Here is a 20,128-nt window from a genome sequence, read left to right as displayed (position 1 = left end):
CACGTGGACATCACCCGGGTGGGACGCAGTGTACGCAGAGATGATCATCAGAAAGGGCCCCCCAGGCACAGCAGAAATGGGCTTTTTGTGATGATAGGCCTTTTTTTTTTTTACTTGAATATTATATGAATAATACACATATGCACACTAGTTGTAGAAGGTTCTGGCAGGTGTGAGCATATACTGACACATGACAATCCGCCCGTCTGTTCCTGGTTGCTTTCCAAAACGTGTCTGTGCATCTGCACACGCTCAGGGGTGCACTCCTTTCCCAGCTCTTGCACTTTATAGAAACACGCTCCCACAGGAGCTGGAGGGTCGGCGGTCCCCACGGTGGGTCTGGGACTGACTCTGAGACGCTCCCCACCCGCTGGCATGTGCTACTCCTGAGCGGAGCTCAGGGCGCCGTGCTTTCTGCGGCTGTTTCCTTATGCATGTGTGAGCGTGTCCACACACTGACCAGGATGAGATTCCTCAGGCCCCGGGCGTCACACGAGGTGCTGAGGGTGTGGAGTGGGTGCCTCCAGGGAGGCGTCTGCCTGCTGTGAGACTCGAGCCGGCAGCAGGCGCAGCCGTAAAGACTGGACCGGAGCCCGAGTAGGGCCCCTGGGGTCACCCCTTCAGCCCTGGGACGGGGTCACCCGAGGGGACGCATGCCACCTGGGGATGGGTGCCACCCGAGGGGACAGGGGTCACCCCAGGGGACGGTGTCACCAGAGGGGACGGGGTCACCCGAGGGGACGGGTGCCATCCAAGGGGACAGGGGTCACCCCGGGGGACAGGGGTCACCCCAGGGGACGGGTTCCACCCAAGGGGACAGGGGTCACCCCGGGGGACAGGGGTCACTCTAGGGGATGGGTGCCACCGAGGGGATGGGGACCACCGAAGGGAAGGTGTCACCCGAGGGGACAGGTGCCACTTGGAGACGATGCCACCAGAGGCCGTGGGCGCAGGGTCCCTGGGGGTGGGGGCCCTGCCTGGACCAGCACGGGCCCACCTCAGTGGAGATGGACCCTGACACGCCCGCCCTCTGGCCCGCAGGGAGAAGGCCTGCCTGGTGGACGAGGACTCCCACTCTTCAGCTGGGACACTGCCGGGCCCCGGAGCCCCCCTCCCCTCCTCTGGCCCAGGTCTGACTTCCCCACCTTACACAGCCACTCCGGTTGACCACGATTACGTCAAATGTAAAAAACCCCACCAGCAGGCAACGCCGGACGGTATAGTCCCTGTTCTCCCTCCTGCCAGCCCAGGGCAGCACGCCAGTCCCGGGGGGGCGCTTTGGGCGATGAGTCGCTTTGTTGTGTGAGGGGGTGCCGGGTGTGGGGTGACACGGGCAATGTTGCGGTCTTCATTAACCTCATGGACTCACCATGACCCTCTGCTCCCCACATGCTCAGGGTCGCCACCTGCCCCGCCCCCGGGGGCCTCCCCGAGCCCGCCTTGCCCGCTGTGGGCTGGGGACCTGAGAGGCCGCGGGTGCCTGCGGGCGGCCCGCAACGGCCCTGCGCTGAGTCACGGCACATCCTTCTGACGGCCGGTGAGGGCCGCGGGGATCAGATGAGCTGGCAGGGTATCAGTCGGCTCCCCACGCGGGCTAGGCAGGTGGCGGCCAGTCACCACATCCTCACTAACCGCAGGCCTGCATGCCGGCCTTGTAGCTCAGTCTCCTCACGTTCCCCTTACCTGCACAGCGCGGACCTACCTGGTGGGCCTGGAGGGCCGCTCAGTGATGACAGGGACAGTGCTGAGGCCACCCAGACCCCTGCTCCCGCGTCACTCAGCGCAGCAGGACCCAGGGCAGGGCTCCCAGAGAGCAGACCGTGGAAGCAGGGCCCCCGCAGAGCTGGAGGAGGGCCCCCAGGGCGGTTGAGTCCTCAGGGTGCGGTCTGTGGCCTGAGGGGAGCGCATGCTGGCTGGGTCCCCGCCGCAGCTCTGGCTGTGCATGTGCGGATCTGCATGGGTGGTCTGAGCGTGTGCCGTGTGTCTGGGCGTGTGCCGTGTGCCTGAGCGTGTGCTGTGTGCCTGGGCGTGTGTCTGGGCGTGTGCCGTGTCTCTGGGCGTGTGCTGTGTGTCTCTGTCCCCTCCCACCCACCCGCCCTGAGCAGGGAGCACAGTCCCGGAGCTGGCCGGCCTGTCCTCCCACTACGACCCCACAGACGTGCCCCAAGCAGGGCCTTCCCCGCCCCTCACCTCAGTGTGAGCCCTCTTCAGACCTTTCATCTCGAGGACACTGAGAAAACACTGGAAATGAGTCCCTGCTCAGGAAGTCCTTTCTGCCAGGCGCTCTCTGGAGGACTTGGCGCCAGGCCGGCCGCAGGGTTGGGAGCCCCTCTCGGGTGCCCCGCCCTGGCACACGCGTGTGCATGGAGCTGGGGAGCAGAGCACTGCAGACAAGTTTCGGTGTCACGGGTGCTGGGCGCCTGGCCCCGGAAGCTTGTGCAGGGAGCCACGTGCACGGCCCAGGTACCACCTCAGCCCAGCAGGCTACCCTGCTGCCTGCTGGACGGGCCGCTGAGCGCCAGGCCCACCTCAGGCCGCGCTGCTCTTAAGGACGCCTCCGCCTCAGCCCCAGAAGGCAGCCAGGTCGGCTCTTACCCGGAGAGAGACTGGGAGAGGTTCTGGAAGGTGGCCGGGGTCTGCGCAGGGAGCTTGACGACTGCTCACCATCTTCACGATCACTTAGTGTAGCACAGCGGGCCCGGGCGCTCTCTAAACCGCCCACACCAGGGTGGGAAGCTTTCTGCCGCTCGCCCACAGCCTTGGGGAGAACCCCTGGCACCGAGCGGTCCCCGGGCAGTGGGAGGTGCTCATGGCTGAGCGAGGGCCCCGGCTGGACCAAGAGGGACAGACAGAGGGCGCGGGGCCTCTGTTCCGGCAGCCCTGCTGCCTCCCCTCTCACTCCGCCCATCTCAGGAGATGCTGTTGAGGGTTTAGGCACCAGAGCGCATTGGCCCCTTCGGGGTGCTGCCAGAGATGGCGTTGACACGGGCTTGACCCAGCAGGATGATACCCTGAGCGGGCCTGTGCTCCCCCGGCTGCCATGTGCAGTGTGCAGTGTGCGCGTGTGCGCGTACGGGTCCCTCCAGGGAGCTCTGGGTGCTGGCTCCAGGCCGGGTCCTGGGTGTGCTAGCAGGTCGCCTGGTGGGCCTGGCCGTGGGTCCTGTCCCCTCTGGGGCAGCGGGCTGAGGGCGGGAGGCTGCAGGGCTAGTTGGGGCGGGGCCAAGGGTGGCTGGGGTCTCAGGGGGGCCAGCGGGGAGGCCCTGCGTGGAGGCCCCATGGGGAGGCCCCTGCAAGCAGAGGGTGCTGGGTGTGTGTCCCCCTGTTGGAGGGTCGCTGCTGGCGGGGTCCAGGGAGTAGGCCTGACAGAATGGCCTGGCCCTGGCATGGACTGGCCAGGCCCCTCGCTGTCTTCTGACTTCCTCCACGTCACCTCAGAGTCCCGGAGCAGGCGGGGGCCTCGGGGTGGACCCTCCAGGCAGCCTGTGGCCCTGCCCTCCGGGATTCCTACACCCTGAGCCAGGTACGGGCACAGCCCCAGCCCGCTTGGATGGGAGCAGGTGTGAGTCTGTGAGCAGTGGACAGAGGGCCTCTCAGGGCAGGAGGCCTTCCCGAGGGGTGAAGCTCAGCCAGGACGGGGGTGTGGGGGCCACCAGGGGGGTCAGGAGGGCGGGAGCCACGGGGCTGGGGGGCTGGGGGGTGCCCGTGGGCCCGTGTGCAGCAGGAGCCCCAGGGTTGGTGAGCCATGCAGGCCCTCGGGGAGCCTCCGCAGCATCCATCGTCACTGCCACGCCACCACCCCCGCCTCTGTCGTGTCCATCTGTGCCCGTCCCCGCCGTCGCCCATGCTGCCTCCGCCAGCATTGCCCGTGCCGCCCCTAACCCTGAGCGCACCGCCCCGGGCCGTCCCGCTTGCGCTGCCCCGGCTAGCTTCAGGGACCGAGCTGACGCATGCTGCCCCGTGGTCTGGGGCACCTCCGCGTCGCCGTGCCGTTTGGAGAGTGTGTCTGACGCGCTTGGCTTCCGTCCTGGCTCCAGCCAGACACACTGCAGCCCTGGCCTCCCCGCACCACCCGCCTGCCCGGCGGGCCCCTCAGTCTGGACTCCTGTTGCTTTGCTGCTTTTCACTTAAAAAGGTCGCAAAGGCGGCGGACTCTCGCGTGGTCTCTGAAGGACAGGGGCCGGGCGGGGCGCCGTCCTTGAGGATGGGGCTGGCCTGGCCGTGGGGACAGGTGCACAGGGCAGGCTGTGTTCTGGGCACAGACCTTCTGCCCACGGTGCCCAGGCAGTCCTGTATCCCCACAGGGCAGGCCCAGCATTGGACCAGGGAGGGAGGCCGTCAGAGGGCAGAGCCCGTGAGCCTCCTCTTCCTCCCCTCCCTGGTTCTCAGGCCACAGCTGGTCATGGCATCTGGGGAACGCCTGCTGGGTGCTCGGCCTGGGAGAGGGCGCCGTTGGGGGAGCCTAGATGAGACCTCAGTTGGATCTGTGTGTCCCTGGGGTGGCGCTTGGTGCTCCAAGGGAGCGTCATGAGCTGCCTCAGGTTTGGTGAGTTGGGAGGACTTCCTGGAGGAAGGCCATTTCAGGCGAGGGACCGTGGGAGCAAAGACATGGAGCTTGGAGACTGTCGTGGTGTTCGGACTCTGAGTGACCAGGTGGGAGAAGAGAGACCCCGAGGGGAGGCTGCTGCTGCCTCTCCTGGGAGTGTGGAGTGCGTTTCTGGTGTTTCTTCTCTGGGGCATCTGTCCAGTCTCCTGGACCTGTAGTGGGGGTACCCGTTCCACGGCCAGCCCTGCTCCCAGTGGACGAGTCCTTTCCTGGTGGTCATCGGGGCCCGACTGGGGCAGACCTTGCCAGTTTAAAGATTTCTCAAAATATTGATTGCACTCAAGCCGACTTTTCTTAGAAGTCTGTTGTTTTCTGGCCAGCAAAACGGGGGTCATCTTGTTGGGTTTCAGCAGTCAGAGTGGCCGCAGTTCTGACCACACCGGCATGACGGTTCTTTCCTCGAGCCTTCGTGTAGCAGAGCTAGTGGGCTGGGTGGCCGTGGGCTGTTTCTAGTCGTCCTGCCGGAACAAATGGAGAAAACACAGCAGGGAGTGCGTGTCTTGTCACCAGAGCCCTTTCAGGCTGGCCTGGGAGTCCTCAAGAGTCCAGGGGATGTGGGTTGAGTCAGACCTGCCTGAAGAGCGCCCCAGGGGACAGCCCGCCTTGAGTCACCGGGCCGGGCCCTGCTCCCTGCAGCCCCAGCTCTGTCCCCTTGCCCTGGGCTCTGGGTGCCCCCTGGAGGTGGGGGAGGGGTGCCTGGGTGGTGGGTGGTCCCCAGGGTCCACCGTATGCCTTTCCCTGGAAGGCCCTCCTATCCATCCCTGTGGGTCTCCCAGCTTTCTGCTGGGTCTGGCCCTGCTCAGGACTAGGGCCCGAAAGCCCCCAGCACAATCCCTGCAAAGGCCTCACAGGGGCTTGACTGGCTTCTTGGTGTGAAACCTTGCTTGCTTCGTAGTACTGAAAATCAGGATCATTTTTGACAGCCTCACGCTGACCCTCTTAGACACACGTATCCCGAGAGGATAGGAGAGATCTGCCCCGGCGCCCTGAGTCCCCACTGGTGGCCGTCTTTGCAGCAACACACGTGTCCTCTGGTTCCTGGGCACGAGCACCCACACGCTCTTGCTCCCCAGGGCCCCTCTTCCCAGAGGTGCAGGGTGCTGTGTGGCAGTGGCCCTGAGGGCTTCAGGCCCTTTCCATGTCCCTGCTGAGCTGCAGCCTTTTGTAACGGTTGTATTTTGTCTCTGCGATTGGTTTATTCACAAGTCCTTTTACAGAGGAACGTAGCATCTGCACTGGGGTTGAGACGTCTTTAGGGACCGAAGTCTGTCCTCGGGTGACACGGTCCCGCTTCATGGGCAGCGTGCCCCTCCCTCTGTCAGGCGCCGCCTGGAGCGCGGGTCAGCCCACACTGCGTGGCCGCGGTCCTTCTATAGACACGGTGACAGCTCAGAGCAAGTGAACGTGGGGGGGGGGGGGCGGGTCATCTCTGACCCGGTCGTGGCGACCGTCTTGTTTCTCGGCGGTGCTCTTTTTGCCTCTGTGTGTGTGTGTCTTAGATTTGTCATGGACTCGGGATGGCACGTGTAGGCCAGGAGACACTGGAGGAAGTGAGGTTCACACCCAGAACGGGCGTCCCTCTGTGCCCCCAGGTGCCAGGCGGGGGTGAGGCAGATGAGGCAGGAGCTGGATGGGCTGGGCCCTGCCGTGGCGGGGGTTGCCTCAGTGCACCCCACCCCGGACTCCAGTTCCCCCAGCACCGCCATGTGCCCCGGGCCGGGTGGGCTGCTGGAAGGTTGCTCAGGGCCTGTGTCTGCCTTCCACTCACTTCACGCCTCCATGTGCCCCTTGGGGGGGTTCCTCCGCGTCCTCGCCCCTCTCCCTGCAGCAGAGTTCTCGCCCTGGAGTCGGCACCTGCCAGCCTCGGCTGGGCCCAGCCGGTCCTCTGTGGCCTGAGTGCTGCCGCACAGCTGGCAGGCCGTGTCCCTGCGTCTCGGGGTGGGCGCGCTGGGGCCCGGGGCCTCGCGCAGGGCAGGCACTTCCGCGGGGCTTCTCTGCCCTGTGCAGCCTGCTGCTCCTTGCCTGGTGCCTTAAGTTTTGCTCCCCTGGGGAGAAGGTCCCGCCAGGGCTTCACACCCTCCCTCCAGCTGTGGCCCGCACCCCGGGAGGGGTCCCCCGTCTCCCCTCCCCTCTCTTCCTCAAGCAGCTGAGAGGTGGTGGAGAGGCACCCCATGGGTGCCCCCACCTGGTGTGTGAGCCCAGGCGTCTGTACTGTCACTGCAGACCCCGCCACATGTGGCCACCAGAGACTGGCTAACAGCATTGGCTGAGTCCTGATCCTTGCGGTCACGTGTGCCTCTTACGGCGGGAACGCGCCACGATGGTGTACAGTCACTACCGCGCGTCTCTTCCCAGCCCCGCATCCCGACGCATCACACTGGTAACTCGCAGTCAGCCACGGCGGGAGCGTTTACACTGCAGGAGCCAGCGGGTGTTACAAGCCCAGGCTCGTCCCCCAGAGCCGTCTGTCAGACACGCGCCAGGACACCGCTTCCTGGGGAAGCCCAGGAGACTGGTGCCTCTGGAGGGGGCTCGATGCCCCCAGGGCGGGCCCGGCAGTGAGCAGTGGCTGCGTGGGGCTCCCCGGGGAGGCCCCTCTGGGCCCCGCTGCGGGGCTCACCTGCCACTGCTGTCCTTCTCCCCCAGAGCGCAGCCAGGACAGCACGGCCGTAGCGCTCTCGGACTCCAGCTCCACCCAGGACTTCTTCAGCGAGCCCACCAGCTCCCAGGAGGGCTCCCGCAGGCCCTGCACAGAGAAGAGGCCGCCTGCTTCTGGCTCCCAAGCAGGACTGCCTGGTAAAGACCTTCCAGCGGCCACCGAGGAGAGAGGTACGGAGCCCTGACTTGGCACGGCAGGACAGCGGGGTGTCCTGGGAGCGGCCTGGCCTCTGCCCTGGCGCCTCCTCCGCTGGTACTGGGGACCTCGGTCGGCCGAGTCACTCACAGGCCGGGCCCCGCTATTTCTCTCCAAGGGTGGGAGTGACACCAGGCCTGCTTGCGGGTCGTGGGGTTCAACGCAGCGTCTCAGGAAGGTGCACGACGCTCGGTGAGCACTGGTGACGCTGTCCTCGTCAGGCCCCTGCGGCCCGTGCAGACCCACATGGTGTCCTGTATGTCACACGTGCTTGCTTTTTGGTCTGAACCACCCCCCCCTTTCTTGGCAGGGCCCTGATCTGGCCCTGGGGTCTGCCCAGCTCCCCACCCTGGGGTCCCCAGGCCCCACTGTGGAAGCCAGTGGTCAGCCCCACTTCTGGCCTTGCTGGGAGGCTGCAGGCAGGCGGGCAGTTCTGGCCGTGCTCTGAGGCCAAAGTTGGTTGGCCAGCTGTGGATTTTGAAAGCGTTCCCACGCTGGTCCGGCTGGGGCTCACAGCCGCCTGGCAGACAGCAGCAGCAACAGCCAAGCCTCCTAGCATCCCTGGGAAAAGTACTGGCTGTTCCCATTTACTAGACAAGTACCTGAGGTCCAGAGGACTTAGTCTGCACCCTTAACCACTCCGCCGCGCTGCCAGGAGGGTAGTAACCTGTCCCTGGGCTCCAGGCCTGGCACCAGAGTTGCCTCACAGGCCCTGGATGGGAGAGTCTGGGCTCAAGGGCTCACATGTGGGTGTGGCCATGTAGCCAGAGCCGTGCGTGCTAGGGAGGCCCCTAGCTGTCTGCTCCCTGCCGCCACACCCCTGTGGGTCAAAAACGGTGTCCCCCGAAGGGTCAGGGACGGGGCATTGATCAGGGGCCGTGGGTGTACTGGATTGGCCACAGAGTTCCTCTGGTTTTTCCCTAAGATGGAGAGGGAGGCTGGGGTGGGGGCCGCCAAGCCTGGAGCAGGTGCTGCCGTGGGTGGTGGCACCACGCCCACCCTCTGCAGACCGCTTCCTCGTGCCCCTGCACTGCCTGGAGGTGGACAGCCTGTGCCCCATCTGCGGGGGCGCCCCGCGCCCCGCTCACAGCCCCACCCTCTGCTGCGCACCAGCTGGGACGTCCTGTGTTGTCAGGGAGGAGACGGGAGGCCACGGAGGCCTCAGCGGGGCCCTGGGGGCAGAGCCCCCTTGCTGCAGGGGCGCCCCCGTCCCGCCCTGTGATCGTCACTGAGTCACTCCTGTCGCCGGCGCCGATGGCCACGGGAAGGGCACCGAAGCCGAGGTGACGCTCTCTTCCTTGTTCTCAGCAGGGAAAGCCGAGGAGTCCTTGGAGAGCACGGAAGTCTCCCAGGCCACGGAGCAGGGCAGCCAGAAGCCTGCCGCCGACCCCCTGGGCCCTGCTGGCGCCCCCGCCAAGCCCCAGGCGCCTGGGCCATCCCCGGGGGATGGGAGAAAGCGGACGGACCCGCCCGGGGAGCCGCTGGCCTTCCCGCAGGGGCTGCCCGCCGGGGCGGAGGAGCAGCGGCAGTTCCTCACGGAGCAGTGCGTGGCCTCACTGCGCCTCTGCCTCGGCCGCTTCCCGCAGCACTACAAGAGCCTCTACCGGCTGGCCTTCCTCTACACCCACAGCAGGACACACCGGGTGAGCGCCCGCGTGGGCGAGGGCAGGCTGGGAGGGCGTGCGGCTCGCGTGGGCCTGCTGGCCGACTCCAGCCCTGGCGGCCTCCTCCAGCTCAGCAGGCAGACCATGTAGACTCAGCAGCGGGGCCCCGGGCGCAGGGGCTCCCGGGCTTCCCACCAGGCCTCTCGTGCGGGCACTTAGCGTCAGTGGGGGGAGTGGGGTCTGTCTGCGTCCTTCCCTGGGCTCCCCGCTCACCTGGAGGAGCTGGGGAGACAGCCCCCCAGAGCTGTGTTCACATGGGGCAGATCTGCAGTGCACCAGTGAGCCGACCAGGCGAGTCCCGTCCTGACAAATCCCACAGGGAAAATAGTGGGGCTCAGGCAGGCTAGGGTGCCGCTGCGGCTCGAGGAAGGCACCGCTCTCGGAGCCCGCGGGTGGAGAAGCTGTGGCAACTGCAGGGAGGGGAAGGCATTGCCCAGGCTGGCGAGCGGCCAGCAGGGTGGCCCCGGGGTCCGGCTGTGGTCTCCACTCTTGTTCGGCTTTCCCGGCTCCCGCTGTGTGTCACTGCCCACCTGGCTGCGCCCAGCCGTGCCCGGGCCTTCTGCACCCAGCAGACCTGGGTTTGAATAAAGCCCCTTGGGAGCAGTCTTTGGGACCTGCGAGTGCCCTCCCCTCTTCCAGAAGCAGAGCTGAGATGGGACCTGGCGGGTCAGATGCCCCAAAAAGGGAGGGGCAGTCACCAGCTGCTGGAGGGAGAGCCCAGGGTGCCTCCCCAGTCCCCTAAATGGCTTTAAGCTGGGCCTGGGGCTGGGCCATGCAGGCTCCTCAGCCTGTGTCCTTGCTGGGCGGGCTTTCAAAAAGCAGGAAAGCACACTTACATCAGCTCGGGAACTTGGGGGCGCTGTCCACAGTTCTGCTGGCGTGAAACAGGGTGCACTGCGCTGCATCGGCGCACACGACAGTGGCCGTCGGGGGTCACGCCCTCTCTGCCAGACGTCAGGCAGCCCAGCTCCCAGGGCCCAGGCCGTCTCCACCGCGCCTCCACCCATGCACCATGGCCCGTCCCTGCCCGCTGTTGGCCGTGTGCTCTTCTGCAGATTAGCCCAGGTCATTTGGGTCCCCTGTGCTGGGCTGCTGGGCTGTGGGGCCCGTGGGGTGGGCGTGGGCCCAGTGGCAGGGACGAGGCCGCCCAGCTGTCTGTTCTGCAGCTCCTCAGTCCCCGCGTGTCCCGCCCGGCTGCCTGGTCCTGAGATGAAGTCCCCTTTCTGCAGCAGCCAGGGGCCAGCACCCGGGGGCCCGCAGGCTGCTGTTTGCTCCGCACAGAGGCCTTGCTGGGTGGCTTTCAAACACCTCGCTGCCTCGCGGGCCGAGCACCGGGCCCAGTCGGGCAGCCTGCTGTCCTGGGGCCCGGCCAGAGCTCTTGGTGGCCTGTCTCTGACCAGTGGTGCCTGCCCCCCACACAGCTGTCGGGTAGCAGACGCTGCCTGCCTTGTGGGCTCAGCCATCGTCTATTTCTTCATCAGGCCGGCCTGTGGGCGGGCGGCGGCATCTCCGTGCTCCCCCCTCAGGGCTCTGTGGCTGCCCAGAGCAGAGTGGCCCCCGTGGGACCAGCCTCAGACCCCTCGGGTCCTGCCCAAGTGCCCTACCCGAGGACCACAGCGCCGTCTCCTCCGTGCTGGCGTCGCTCAGGGTTGCAGCCCTCCCAGTCCTTCTGTGGTCGTCCGCCCCTGGGGACCTGGGGCCCCTGCTGGCCCACAGAGGGTGGGGCACGCCTGAGGGCACAGGCTCCCAGATGCTCCCACACCTGGGGAAGGTCTCCGCACCTGAGTCCAGGGCTTGCTGCTCTGTGATTCTGCAAGGGCATGGTCTTGGCAGGAGTTTGAGTCCTAGGCTGTGGCATTAGTCATAAAATTGTGTCCCAGCGTCCACATGGGCCACTCAGCGGCCTTTCAGCACGGGGTCCTGGCACTCACTGAAGAGTGACTCTTCATGGCTCCACCAGCCTGCTGCCTCTGGCTCGCCTGGGGAACCAGGGCCCCCATCTGCCTGAGCGGGTGACACGTGGTCCTGGAGCCAGACAGTCTTGGAAAAGGACAGACCTGGAAAACTCACACATCCCAATGTCAAAGCTCACTGCAAATCTCCAGTCACCAAAGCAGGTGCAATATTATTCAGCCTTAAAAAGAAGGGACATCCTGATGCCTGCTCCAACACGGATGAACCCTGAGGACGTGATCCTCGGGGAAATTAGACCCAAAGAAAGAACAAATCCACATGCGTGTGGTCGCAGAGCAAACTCACAGTCAGCAAGTAGACGACGGTGCCGGGGGGCTGTTGGGTGGGGACGGGGTTCAGACTGCAAGGTGAAGAGGCCCAGAGGGGCTCGAGACGCGGCCGCGCAGCGGCGTGAACGCACAGCATGGTGAGCTGCTCACTTGCACTCTTTCTCTGGTAGAGTTCACGTTATGTGTTGTGTCACAGCTGAAAGGGAAGCCAGCGTGGTGCTGCCCTAAGGGTCGATCCGCAGGTCAGCGCAGGCGAGTCGGGAGTCCAGAAGAGAATGGGTGCGTCTGTGGCCGCTTGATTTTCAGCGAGGCCGCCACAATCCTTTTGTGGCAGAAAACGGTGCTGGGATAACTGTACAGCTAGAGTGAAGTCAGAGCCCTGCCCGTGCGTGGTTTTCAGTCGCTCGGTCGTGTCCGACGCTTTGCGACCCCGGGGACTGCAGCACGCCGGGCCTCCCTGTCCATCACCAACTCCCAGAGCTTACTCAAATTCACGTCCATTGAGTCGGTGATGCCATCACAGTGTGTACAGAGATTAACTTGAAATGGATTGAAGACCTCGATTTCAGAGCTGAAACTATAAGACTCCTAGAAGAAAACACACACGTAAATCTTCATGACCTCGGATTAGGTGATGATTCTGTAGATATGACGCTAAAAGCACAGGTGACCAAAAATAAATAAGTAAACCAGACACCATCAAAGTGGAAAACTTTTGTGCTTCAAAGGACACTGTCAAAGTGAAAAGAGAATTGGCAGAATGGGAGAGAGATTTGCAAATCACATATCTCACAAGAGACTTGTATCTAGAAGACATGAAGAACTCTTACAACTTGTTAATTAAAAGCCAACCCAACTTAAAAATGGGCTGAGGGCCTGAAGAGACATCTCTCCAAGAAGACCCACACACAGGGCTAAGCAGCACAAGAAGAGACGCCCCAGCGATGACCCGAGAGGGAAATGCAGACCCAAACCACACCGGGACGCTTTCGCCCCCGTGGGCACCTGGATGGTGCCCGCCTGGAGGTGCCCAAGAGCCCCATGGAGCTGTGGAGCCAGAGGCCACGAGCGTGCTTCCCAGGGTGGGGTCCCTGCTTCTCCCTGGGTGTCGCGGTTCCCCACACCAGGCTGCTCTTGCCATCCTCTGCCCTCTCTGGCCCTCCCGGGTCACTGGATGTCCCGACAGAAAGAAGCCGAGCCTGGGCCGGGCGTCAAGATGGCCGGGCCGCTCCCCGCACGCCACCCGGAAGTGCAGCTCATCTGGGCCTCCCGGCGAGGACAGAGAGAGGAGGGCCCTGCCTGGCCTGGCACTGCCCACCACTGCTCCACCGCGGGGCCTTCTCCGCGCCCCCCAGCCTTCCTGAGCCTTGCCCGCTTCGGGGGTCCTCCCCTCTGGCCCACAGCAGCTCCCGCTGGGAGGCGACGCCCAGTGACCCAGAATGAGGGTGGCAGAGGGGCCTGAGCCCCGTGAGACGAGGGAGGGGCCTTGGCCCCCCTGAGCACAGGCCCATCCCTCCCCCTCAGGCTTAGCTGGCCTCCGGCCCCTGGTGGGATGTGCAACCAGCCTTGTGAGCCCCGAGGCAACCCCACACAGAGGGAACTCGGGGAGACACTGGCCTCCCAGGGCACCTCCCTGGGGGCCTGGCAGGGGGAGGGTGGGGTGGGGTCGAGGCTCATGTCGCCAAGGTCAGGGCAGGCCAGCTCCTGGGAGAAGGAGTGGGTGTGCAGACAGCGGCTTTCCCGTTGGCATCCTGGCCCTAGGAGTGGCCCAGTGGCCACTGCTATCCTCCACGTGGGCAGCGGAGGCCTGGAGGGGGTGGTCTGCTCCCCAGGGCTGCGGGGCGCCCCCACACTGGCCGGCACGTGTGTGTAGCTCTGCCAGCAGACCCGGGCACCCGCAGGCCTGTTGGGGGCAGCGGGAGTGTTTCTAACAGCACGGCCTCATGCTCCAGCCTCGTGGTTCCCAGGAGCTGTCTGCGGGAGGCTGACGGACCAGCCCAGTCTGCGCTCCCCTCGAGGGTCTGGTGTTCAGGCCTCGCCCTCCCTGCTTCCACCAAGAGGTGCAGTGGCCAGAGAACAGCGGCCTGAGCCCTGGACAGGGCCCCTCCCCGCAAACACGCTTCCCCTGGTGTCCTGTAGCGCCCGGCTCCCCAGGCTCAGGGCTGCCATCCACAGCCTGACAAGTCAGGCTGGACCCTTTGGGCCGCTGGGGGGCCCCAGCAAACAGTGGGATGCTGGGTCCATGTAGCATCTCACGCAGCTGGTCAGGACCAGGCATCCCCGTCTGTGCCCTCCCCAGGCAGTCCGAGGCTGTGCTCTCCTAGGTCAGCTGTGTGGGATGCGAAACCAGCTCGGAAATGCATCCGCCGCCGAGTGATCCAAGCCAGGGCCGTGGGCGCCGCAGGACGGCTGTCTGCGGGTGCTGTCGCTTGGCTGGCGCAGCCTGGAAGGAGGGGACCGACCCCCTCCCCGTGGGTGCCCGGAGCTGCCCACACACTCACTCCCAACCTACTTCTTGCTTCCCCAGAACCTCCAGTGGGCCCGCGACGTGTTGCTAGGCAGTGGTATCCCGTGGCAACAGCTGCAGCACATGCCGGCACAGGGGCTCTTCTGCGAGAGGAACAAGACCAATTTCTTCAACGTGAGTACTTTGCCTTGTTGATTTCCGCGGCTGCGGGCTGCCGGCGCCTGTCACAGGCGGCGGGCGTGGGAATTGACCCCGGGGTGGGCGTTCCCAGGACTGGGAGGGCGTCCTCGGAGGCCTTGCGGGGTGGCGCAGGCGAGAGCGCACCAGGCTGGGGAGCGGGGCCCTGCTTGCCGAGAGGCTCCTGGCAGGTGGCTGCCCCTCCCGGCACCTGTGGGAGAGGCCTGCGGAGCTTGGCGGGGCTCCGTGCGAGGGGCTCCAGGCCCGCGCCCTGCTTCCCCCGTGGGGCCCTGGGCCCCTGGGGTTCTGACTCGGGCCGCACTGCTGCAGAGAAAGCGAGTGTGGCCAGTGCAGGACTCTCACTGCCCTCTGGTGTTCCACGCAGGCTGGAGTCCCACCCCTGGGGCCCTGGGAGCTCGCGGCCGCCCCCTGGCCACCCCGCCCGGCCGGGCCTCCCGCCCTCGCCCTGCTGGCACAGGGACTGCCGGCCCGCGCTCTGCCCCCTCACCTCACCACCGGGTCCCCCGTCCTGCTGCCCTGCCCTCAGTGGGTGGCTTTGGCCTGGCACACAGCTCCTCTGCGCTTTGCTTTCTCCTGTGTCTCCCTTGGTTCCCTGTCGTGCCTTGGGAAACCAGAGGGCAGGATTGGCCTGTGCCGGAGCCAGGGGGCAGGTCTTAGGTCTGGAAGGGTGCGCAGACGCTGGCTCTCGCACTCAGAGGCAGCCAGGTGGGCGGTGGCTGGGTCCACGGCGCTTCCCCTCCTCAGGCGTGACCTGGGGTCGAGCGGGGCTCTGGAGCTGGGAGCCTGTCCCTGCCAGCCTCTCCCTGAGAGTGTTTCCTAGGCAGGTGGTGGACAGAACCTGCAGTCAGGCTGGGTGGTACCGGGGGTTTGCAGTGTGAGAGGTCCTCCCTCCCACCCAGATGCCCAGGCCACAGCCACCGCCTGTCACACGGGCGTCCTTCCGTGGCCTGCCCACTGCGGAGCCCGCTGACGGGGCTGGGGGCTCAGGACGAGCAGCCTGCCTCTTCTCCCGCCCAGTGTGCTGGGGTTGCCGCCTTGGCCTGGGGTGGGGCGGAGGCCTGGGGGCTGGCCCTGAGGAGGTGCAGGCAGGGCCGTCGCGGCCCCCTCATCTTCTGGGCCGGGGCCGGGAGACCCACCTCCCGCTTCTGACGGGCAGTGTCTGACAGCCGTTGAGCCACGTAGGGCCACGCTGTGGCTGCCAACAGCTGAGTCGCACAGCTGAGCCCAACCGTACCCCCAGCCCCGGGCACCCTGCCCTCCTCGGCGGCGGCGTGGGGAGCAGTGGCCGCTGCTGTTTTCAAGTGCGCGTGTGCAGAATCGGGTCTGTCATCCAGCTTTAAAAAACACGCCTGTGTCTGTGCATGGGGGGGTCTTTTCTGGCGGTGGTGTTTTGACCCTGAGTCTTGGGGATGTTCCCTGAGGGCTGCAGGCCACCCGTGGCTGTGTGTGCGTGCTCGCTGCGGGGCTGTGGACCCGGCACCACATGCTCCTGCTGCGGCCCGGCCCACTGCCTCACAGGGGGCTGGGGGCGCAGGGCGAGCGCGGGGCCCTCGAGGAGTCCCGCGGGCCGAGGCCAGGCTCCCACGGGCAGGAGGTGCTGCCTGGCCAGGACGCGGGCCGGAGGGAGGCCAGGGCAGAGGCGGCACCGGGCCCTCCTCGGGGGCGTGAGGGGGCTGGGGGCGGGGGCCAGGCCCCACGGCAGAGACTGCGTGCAGCGTCTGAGGGAGACATGTGGATTTGGCGCGTGTCCAACACCCCCCCCCGGCCCCCAGCTTGACCGAGGCGCCGGCTCCCACCCACCCCTTCGCTGCCCTAGAAAGTCCCGTGTGGACCAAGCCCCGGAAGGCTGGATCCCGGCCCAGGCTTGTGTCTGGGGCAGCCATGGCCCCAGCCCAAGGCCCCAGCACCCCCGACCGGCAGACCGGCCGGGCCTTTGCCAGAGCAGACCCAGGGCTGCTGCACGTTGCTGGTTGAGATCCTGCGGCTCTGCCCGCCTGGCACGGTCTGGCCTGGGCCCTGGGGAGGGACGGGCAGACGGCATGTGGCCACGTGACTCAGTGGTGGCTCCTCAGGACGACTGCGCAGGCAGTGGGGAGGCAGCGAGGCGGGGCAGGCCTGCGGGCGGTGCTCTCCTGAGCCAGTGCCAGCCTTGAGGGGCTGCAGAGGCCGGGGGCGCATCTCCGAGGCCCAGAAGCTTCCAGGGCTTCTCGGGCAGGCGTGTGCACGTCTGGGTGGCTGGAGCTGGGCTACTCTGTCCGAAGCGAACCTCTCCCCTGGTAGTTGATTCAGAAACATTCCCATGGTAACGAAGCCAGAGACGGCGCTCCCTTCTTCCCCAAAATGCTCACTGATTTTAGCAAGCAGGTTCTTTTCCTGTTTCAACCCAGTTTCCAGGCTTAGTGAAAGAAGCAATGGGAGTGGCCCAGCGGGCACTCTTCCCACGTCCTGGGCTGTGCCAGCGGGCAGCGCAGTAGGGACCCGAGCTGGAGGGAGCGGAGCGGAGGCGTGGGCCTGCGGGCCTCCCCCCGGCCACCCCTGCCCTCGGGGGCCCGCCCCCAGGGCAGGCTGCAGTGACCCGTGGCTCCCGGAGCAGGTCCCTTGGCCTGGTGGACTGGTCACGACAGGTGGGTGGGAGCCCTCGGCACACTCCGGGCCCTGAGGACTGGAAGGTGGCCTGCTCGGGGCTTGACGGTAGGGGCAGTGGGGCCTGGCTAGAGGGTGGGGGCCTTGCTCTGGCTCAGGTGGAGCAGCCTGAGGGGCGGATGTCGCCCTCCACAGGCACCCTGGGCCCGTCTATGCGGCCTGGCGCCCACGCCTGCCCTCTCCCAGTGGCTCGGGGGCCTTGGCTCTGCTGGTGCGGGAGCACGCCTTCCCGGGGCTGCCTCTGCCGGAGTCCAGGACTCCCACACACACCCGACCCATCTGCCCTGCCGCCCAGGCTCTCAGAACCAAAGTGGACTTTCATCTCGGCCTGCCCGTCCAGTGCCCAGGGCGACAGGGGCCCCTTCCCACGCCCAGGCCTGTCCCTTTGCCCCAGGGGCCCTGGCACACTCGGCAGCCCCCACGCCTGGTGGGCCTGTCTGTCCCGACTCCACGCTGCTTAAACTGACAGAGACGGTCGTCAGGGGTTGTCTCTGTGTCATGACGTGTCTGCCCTGGAGCCGAGTGCTCCCTGGGGGCCCTGGTGGGAGGACAGCCCCCTGCTCGGGAGCCCGCGGGGAGCACCTTCCGAAGCGGGCAGAGCGGGAGGAGGAGTCTCTCCGTTCCTGGCAGCCTGTGCTTCTCGGCAGGCGTCCGTCCCACCCTGACCGCCTCCAGTGGCTGGTGACTGGGGGTCCCCTAGCCCCACCTAGCTGCAGAGGCTGGTGCTGGGGAGGGCCAGGCCCAGCTCCCAGCCAGAGGACCCTGAGTTCAGAGACAGTGCCCGGCGTGCAGGCCAGGCCTCGGCCGGCACCCGCGCCCCGGGAAGAGCGCCACTGTGCTGGCTGGACGCGGCCTCCGGGTCCCAGAGCTCCCCGGCCAGGGGCCCCTGAGTTCAGAGATGGTGCCCAGCATGCAGGCCAGGCCTCGGCTGGCACCTGCGCCCCGGGGAGAGCGCCAGTGTGCTGGCTAGATGCGGCCTCCGGGGCCCGGAGCTCCCCGGCAATGCCTGGCGGGCATATGTGGCCCCCTCCCGCCCTCGAGAGCCCCGGTAGTCTCTACCTGAGATGGCCACAGCGGCAGGCTTGGCCGCCCTCCCCCCAACCTCCCCCTCCACGCCTGGGGGCCGGTGGGCAGCCCCTGCCTCATGGGCTCATGTCTACCCCTGCTGCTGAGTCACCTCACCGCCCCTGACAGCAGCCCCAAGCGCAGGGCATTCGCAGGCTCAGCCCAGGGAAGGGGTGCTGCTCTCCACACGCTGCATGTTCCCGCCCCCCCCCCGGGTGCCCACTGGGGCCAGGGCCAGACCGGCCCGAGAGGACGCCGCAGCTGGCAGCAGCCCACGGCTTATCCAAGGCTGGTCCCGCCCACATCCACGTCCCCCGGCTCGGCCGGCTGCGACCGGTCACGTCCTGCCCACACCTCGAGGCGCGTGTCACCCGGGTGTAAAGCCGACTCGTGCCGGGCCCAGGGCCAGCTGCGCTGAGAGAGGTCCCGGGGCCCCAGGCCCACGCGCGGCTGTACGGGCAGTCCTGGTTCACGGAGGCGCCCGGGCCAGGGCCACACTCCCAGTCTGGGCTGGAGGAGGGACGAGGGCCTCGTGCTGTCTCGTGCCGAAGCCGTGGCTGGCGGCCGGCAGCGCGTGTGGGGCAGGAGGGGAGCCGGGCCCTAGGGCACACAGCCAGAAGGAGCAGGTGCGGGGGTCACAGCCAGGCGCGTCCCTCTCCACAGCCTGCACCGCTCCCGGGGCCGCTGGAAGGGAGGTGGGGGGCCGCGAGCGCAGCACCAACGTCCTGACGTCGGGGTGAAGGACCCTGGTCAGGTCGGGGGGACTAGGGAACAGGAGAGAATGGGGCGTTCAAACTGAAGACACCGCAGCCCTGGCTGTAGGGACACCCGGACAGGTCGGGGGGACTAGGGAACAGGAGAGAAGGGGGCGTTCAAACTGAGGACACCCCAGCCCCGGCTGTAGTATGGGTCCATCCGCCGCAGCACTATTTTTAGCATCATTGAAATGATCGATGGACTGGTTGCAAAAGCAGAGTAAACAAAAGAGTCACTTCAAGTTCTCCAGGGAAAAAAGGCCCAGTTTTTAAGAGCCTTTAAAAGGTTAGCAAACTTGTGATTTCTCAGCTTCGCCTTGAGGTCTCCTTCCTTCCCGTGTCCCCAGCTCTGCAAGCTTGGTGGACTTTGCGGCCTTCACCTGCTGGGCCCGGTTCTGTCTGGAGCAGGTACCTAAGGCTTTCGGGTCTGCAGGATGCCCAGGCCCCACCCAGACAGGACCACGGCGGTCATAGATCTCTGCACAGCAGGGCTGGGAGATCTCACTCCGGATGGGCTGCCCCTGCATGCATGCTCGCCTGGACCCTGGAGGCCAGTGTGGGCTCACCGTGGTGCCCCTGCTAGGATGCTCGGGCAGAAACAGGCAGTGAGGGGCTTTCGCCCCTGGCATCCTTGAGCCCACTGTGACGGTCCCTCAGCGGGGGGTGGAACTCAGCCCGGGGCCCGTGTCCAGCGGGCGGCCTCCACACCAGAGTTTCTGGCCAGCCCAGGCTAGCAGTCAAGAGCTTGCTGTGTAGCGTTCCTGAGAGCAGTCTCCAGCGGGGATGCCTTTCCCACTGCGAGTCCTTTCTCAGAAGCTGGCTCCTGGGACCCATGTCCCCGCTGAGGCTTTCAGAGGCAGGCACGTAGCAGGCTCAGCTCCGTCCCCTGGGATGCCGCCCCGGGCCAGGCGCCGTCTGGAGGACCGCAGAGGGGCAGCTTCCAGAGGAGGCCCAGGGTTTGGAAAGTGGAGCTGCTCAGACCAACGATGGAGACAGCCGGGGGGGGGGGGGCGCAGGGACCCGTGCTGGGGGAGGGAGGCGGGGCTGCGCCAGTCGGCTTGGTCCTCTGGGCCCACAGGGCAACGGGCTCACTGCAGGTCCAGGCCCTCCCTGCGGCTCCCAGCCTGTGGGCGGGTGGTGGCCCGCCAACCCGGGCGCAGGGCCGGGCGGTTCCCCCAGGGCGTGGCGCCGACCCCGCTGTTGTTTCCCTCAGCTCAGGAGCGTCCCACGTGGCGGCCACCAGGGCTGGGCCTGTGGCCCCTCCCTTGCCGTGCTGGCCGCCCTGTGGGACCTCAGTCCACGCAGCTGCACCTTGGAGACGCCCCATCCGTGCCAGGCCCAACCACGGTCCTCCTGTGTGCCCGCGCGGGGCCCAGCACACCGCCCTGCCCATGGGTTCACCCCGCTGTTGACTTCCTGGTCCGACCCCTCTGACCTCAGTTTCCCCATCTCCAAAGGCCGGCCAGCTGGATGAGGTCAGTGGTTTTCCAGCCCTTTTTCCAAAAGCGCCTTTTCACACACCCCGTTGGCAAACACGAAAGGGCAGCGGCTCCTGGAGTCAGGAAGGGCTGGGCCCACCTGCTCGGGCCGCTCACTCCCTGGAGGAGGGGGCCTGAGCCCGGGAGAGATGCAGGGT

At 66.5% G+C, this 20,128-nt stretch overlaps 2 protein-coding genes across 11 annotated transcripts in view; one reads left to right on the top strand and one right to left on the bottom strand.

Annotated features, from left to right (window-relative positions):
* Positions 1–20,128, top strand: part of CABIN1 (calcineurin binding protein 1) — a 70,908-nt gene that overhangs the window by 32,309 nt on the left and 18,471 nt on the right. For 5 of the 8 annotated variants that reach the window (XM_081542198.1, XM_081542194.1, XM_081542196.1 and 2 more), the window contains exons 26-29: positions 1,042–1,217; positions 7,250–7,432; positions 8,766–9,100; positions 13,892–14,005. In XM_081542198.1, the coding sequence (XP_081398324.1) occupies positions 1,042–1,217; positions 7,250–7,432; positions 8,766–9,100; positions 13,892–14,005 (808 nt within the window). The remainder of the gene's footprint in view (positions 1–1,041; positions 1,218–7,249; positions 7,433–8,765; positions 9,101–13,891; positions 14,006–20,128) is intronic. The other 3 variants (XM_081542202.1, XM_081542201.1, XM_081542197.1) reach the window with 2 other exon arrangements.
* On the bottom strand, positions 5,780–13,899 carry LOC145526491 (uncharacterized). Of its 3 annotated transcripts, XM_081542240.1 has the most exons (4): positions 11,850–13,874; positions 9,958–11,686; positions 9,335–9,531; positions 5,780–5,973 (listed from the first exon to the last, which is right to left on the bottom strand). In XM_081542240.1, exons 2-4 carry the CDS (start codon positions 10,582–10,584, stop codon positions 5,922–5,924), a joined length of 876 nt encoding a protein of 291 aa, XP_081398366.1. In that variant the 5' UTR covers positions 10,585–11,686; positions 11,850–13,874; the 3' UTR covers positions 5,780–5,921. The 3 variants fall into 3 exon arrangements, 2 of the variants coding, with proteins under 2 accessions (XP_081398366.1, XP_081398365.1); XR_014068928.1 differs by having other exon boundaries at positions 6,372–9,695; positions 9,958–13,899; XM_081542239.1 differs by having other exon boundaries at positions 9,958–13,865.

This window comes from Giraffa tippelskirchi, chromosome 11 (assembly GCF_054371585.1).
Source record: "Giraffa tippelskirchi isolate mGirTip1 chromosome 11, T2T-mGirTip1v1.2.pri, whole genome shotgun sequence".
NCBI lineage: Eukaryota > Metazoa > Chordata > Mammalia > Artiodactyla > Giraffidae > Giraffa > Giraffa tippelskirchi.
The sequence above is the reverse complement of the archived record's forward strand: the minus strand, read 5'-3'. Positions and strand labels throughout refer to the sequence as shown.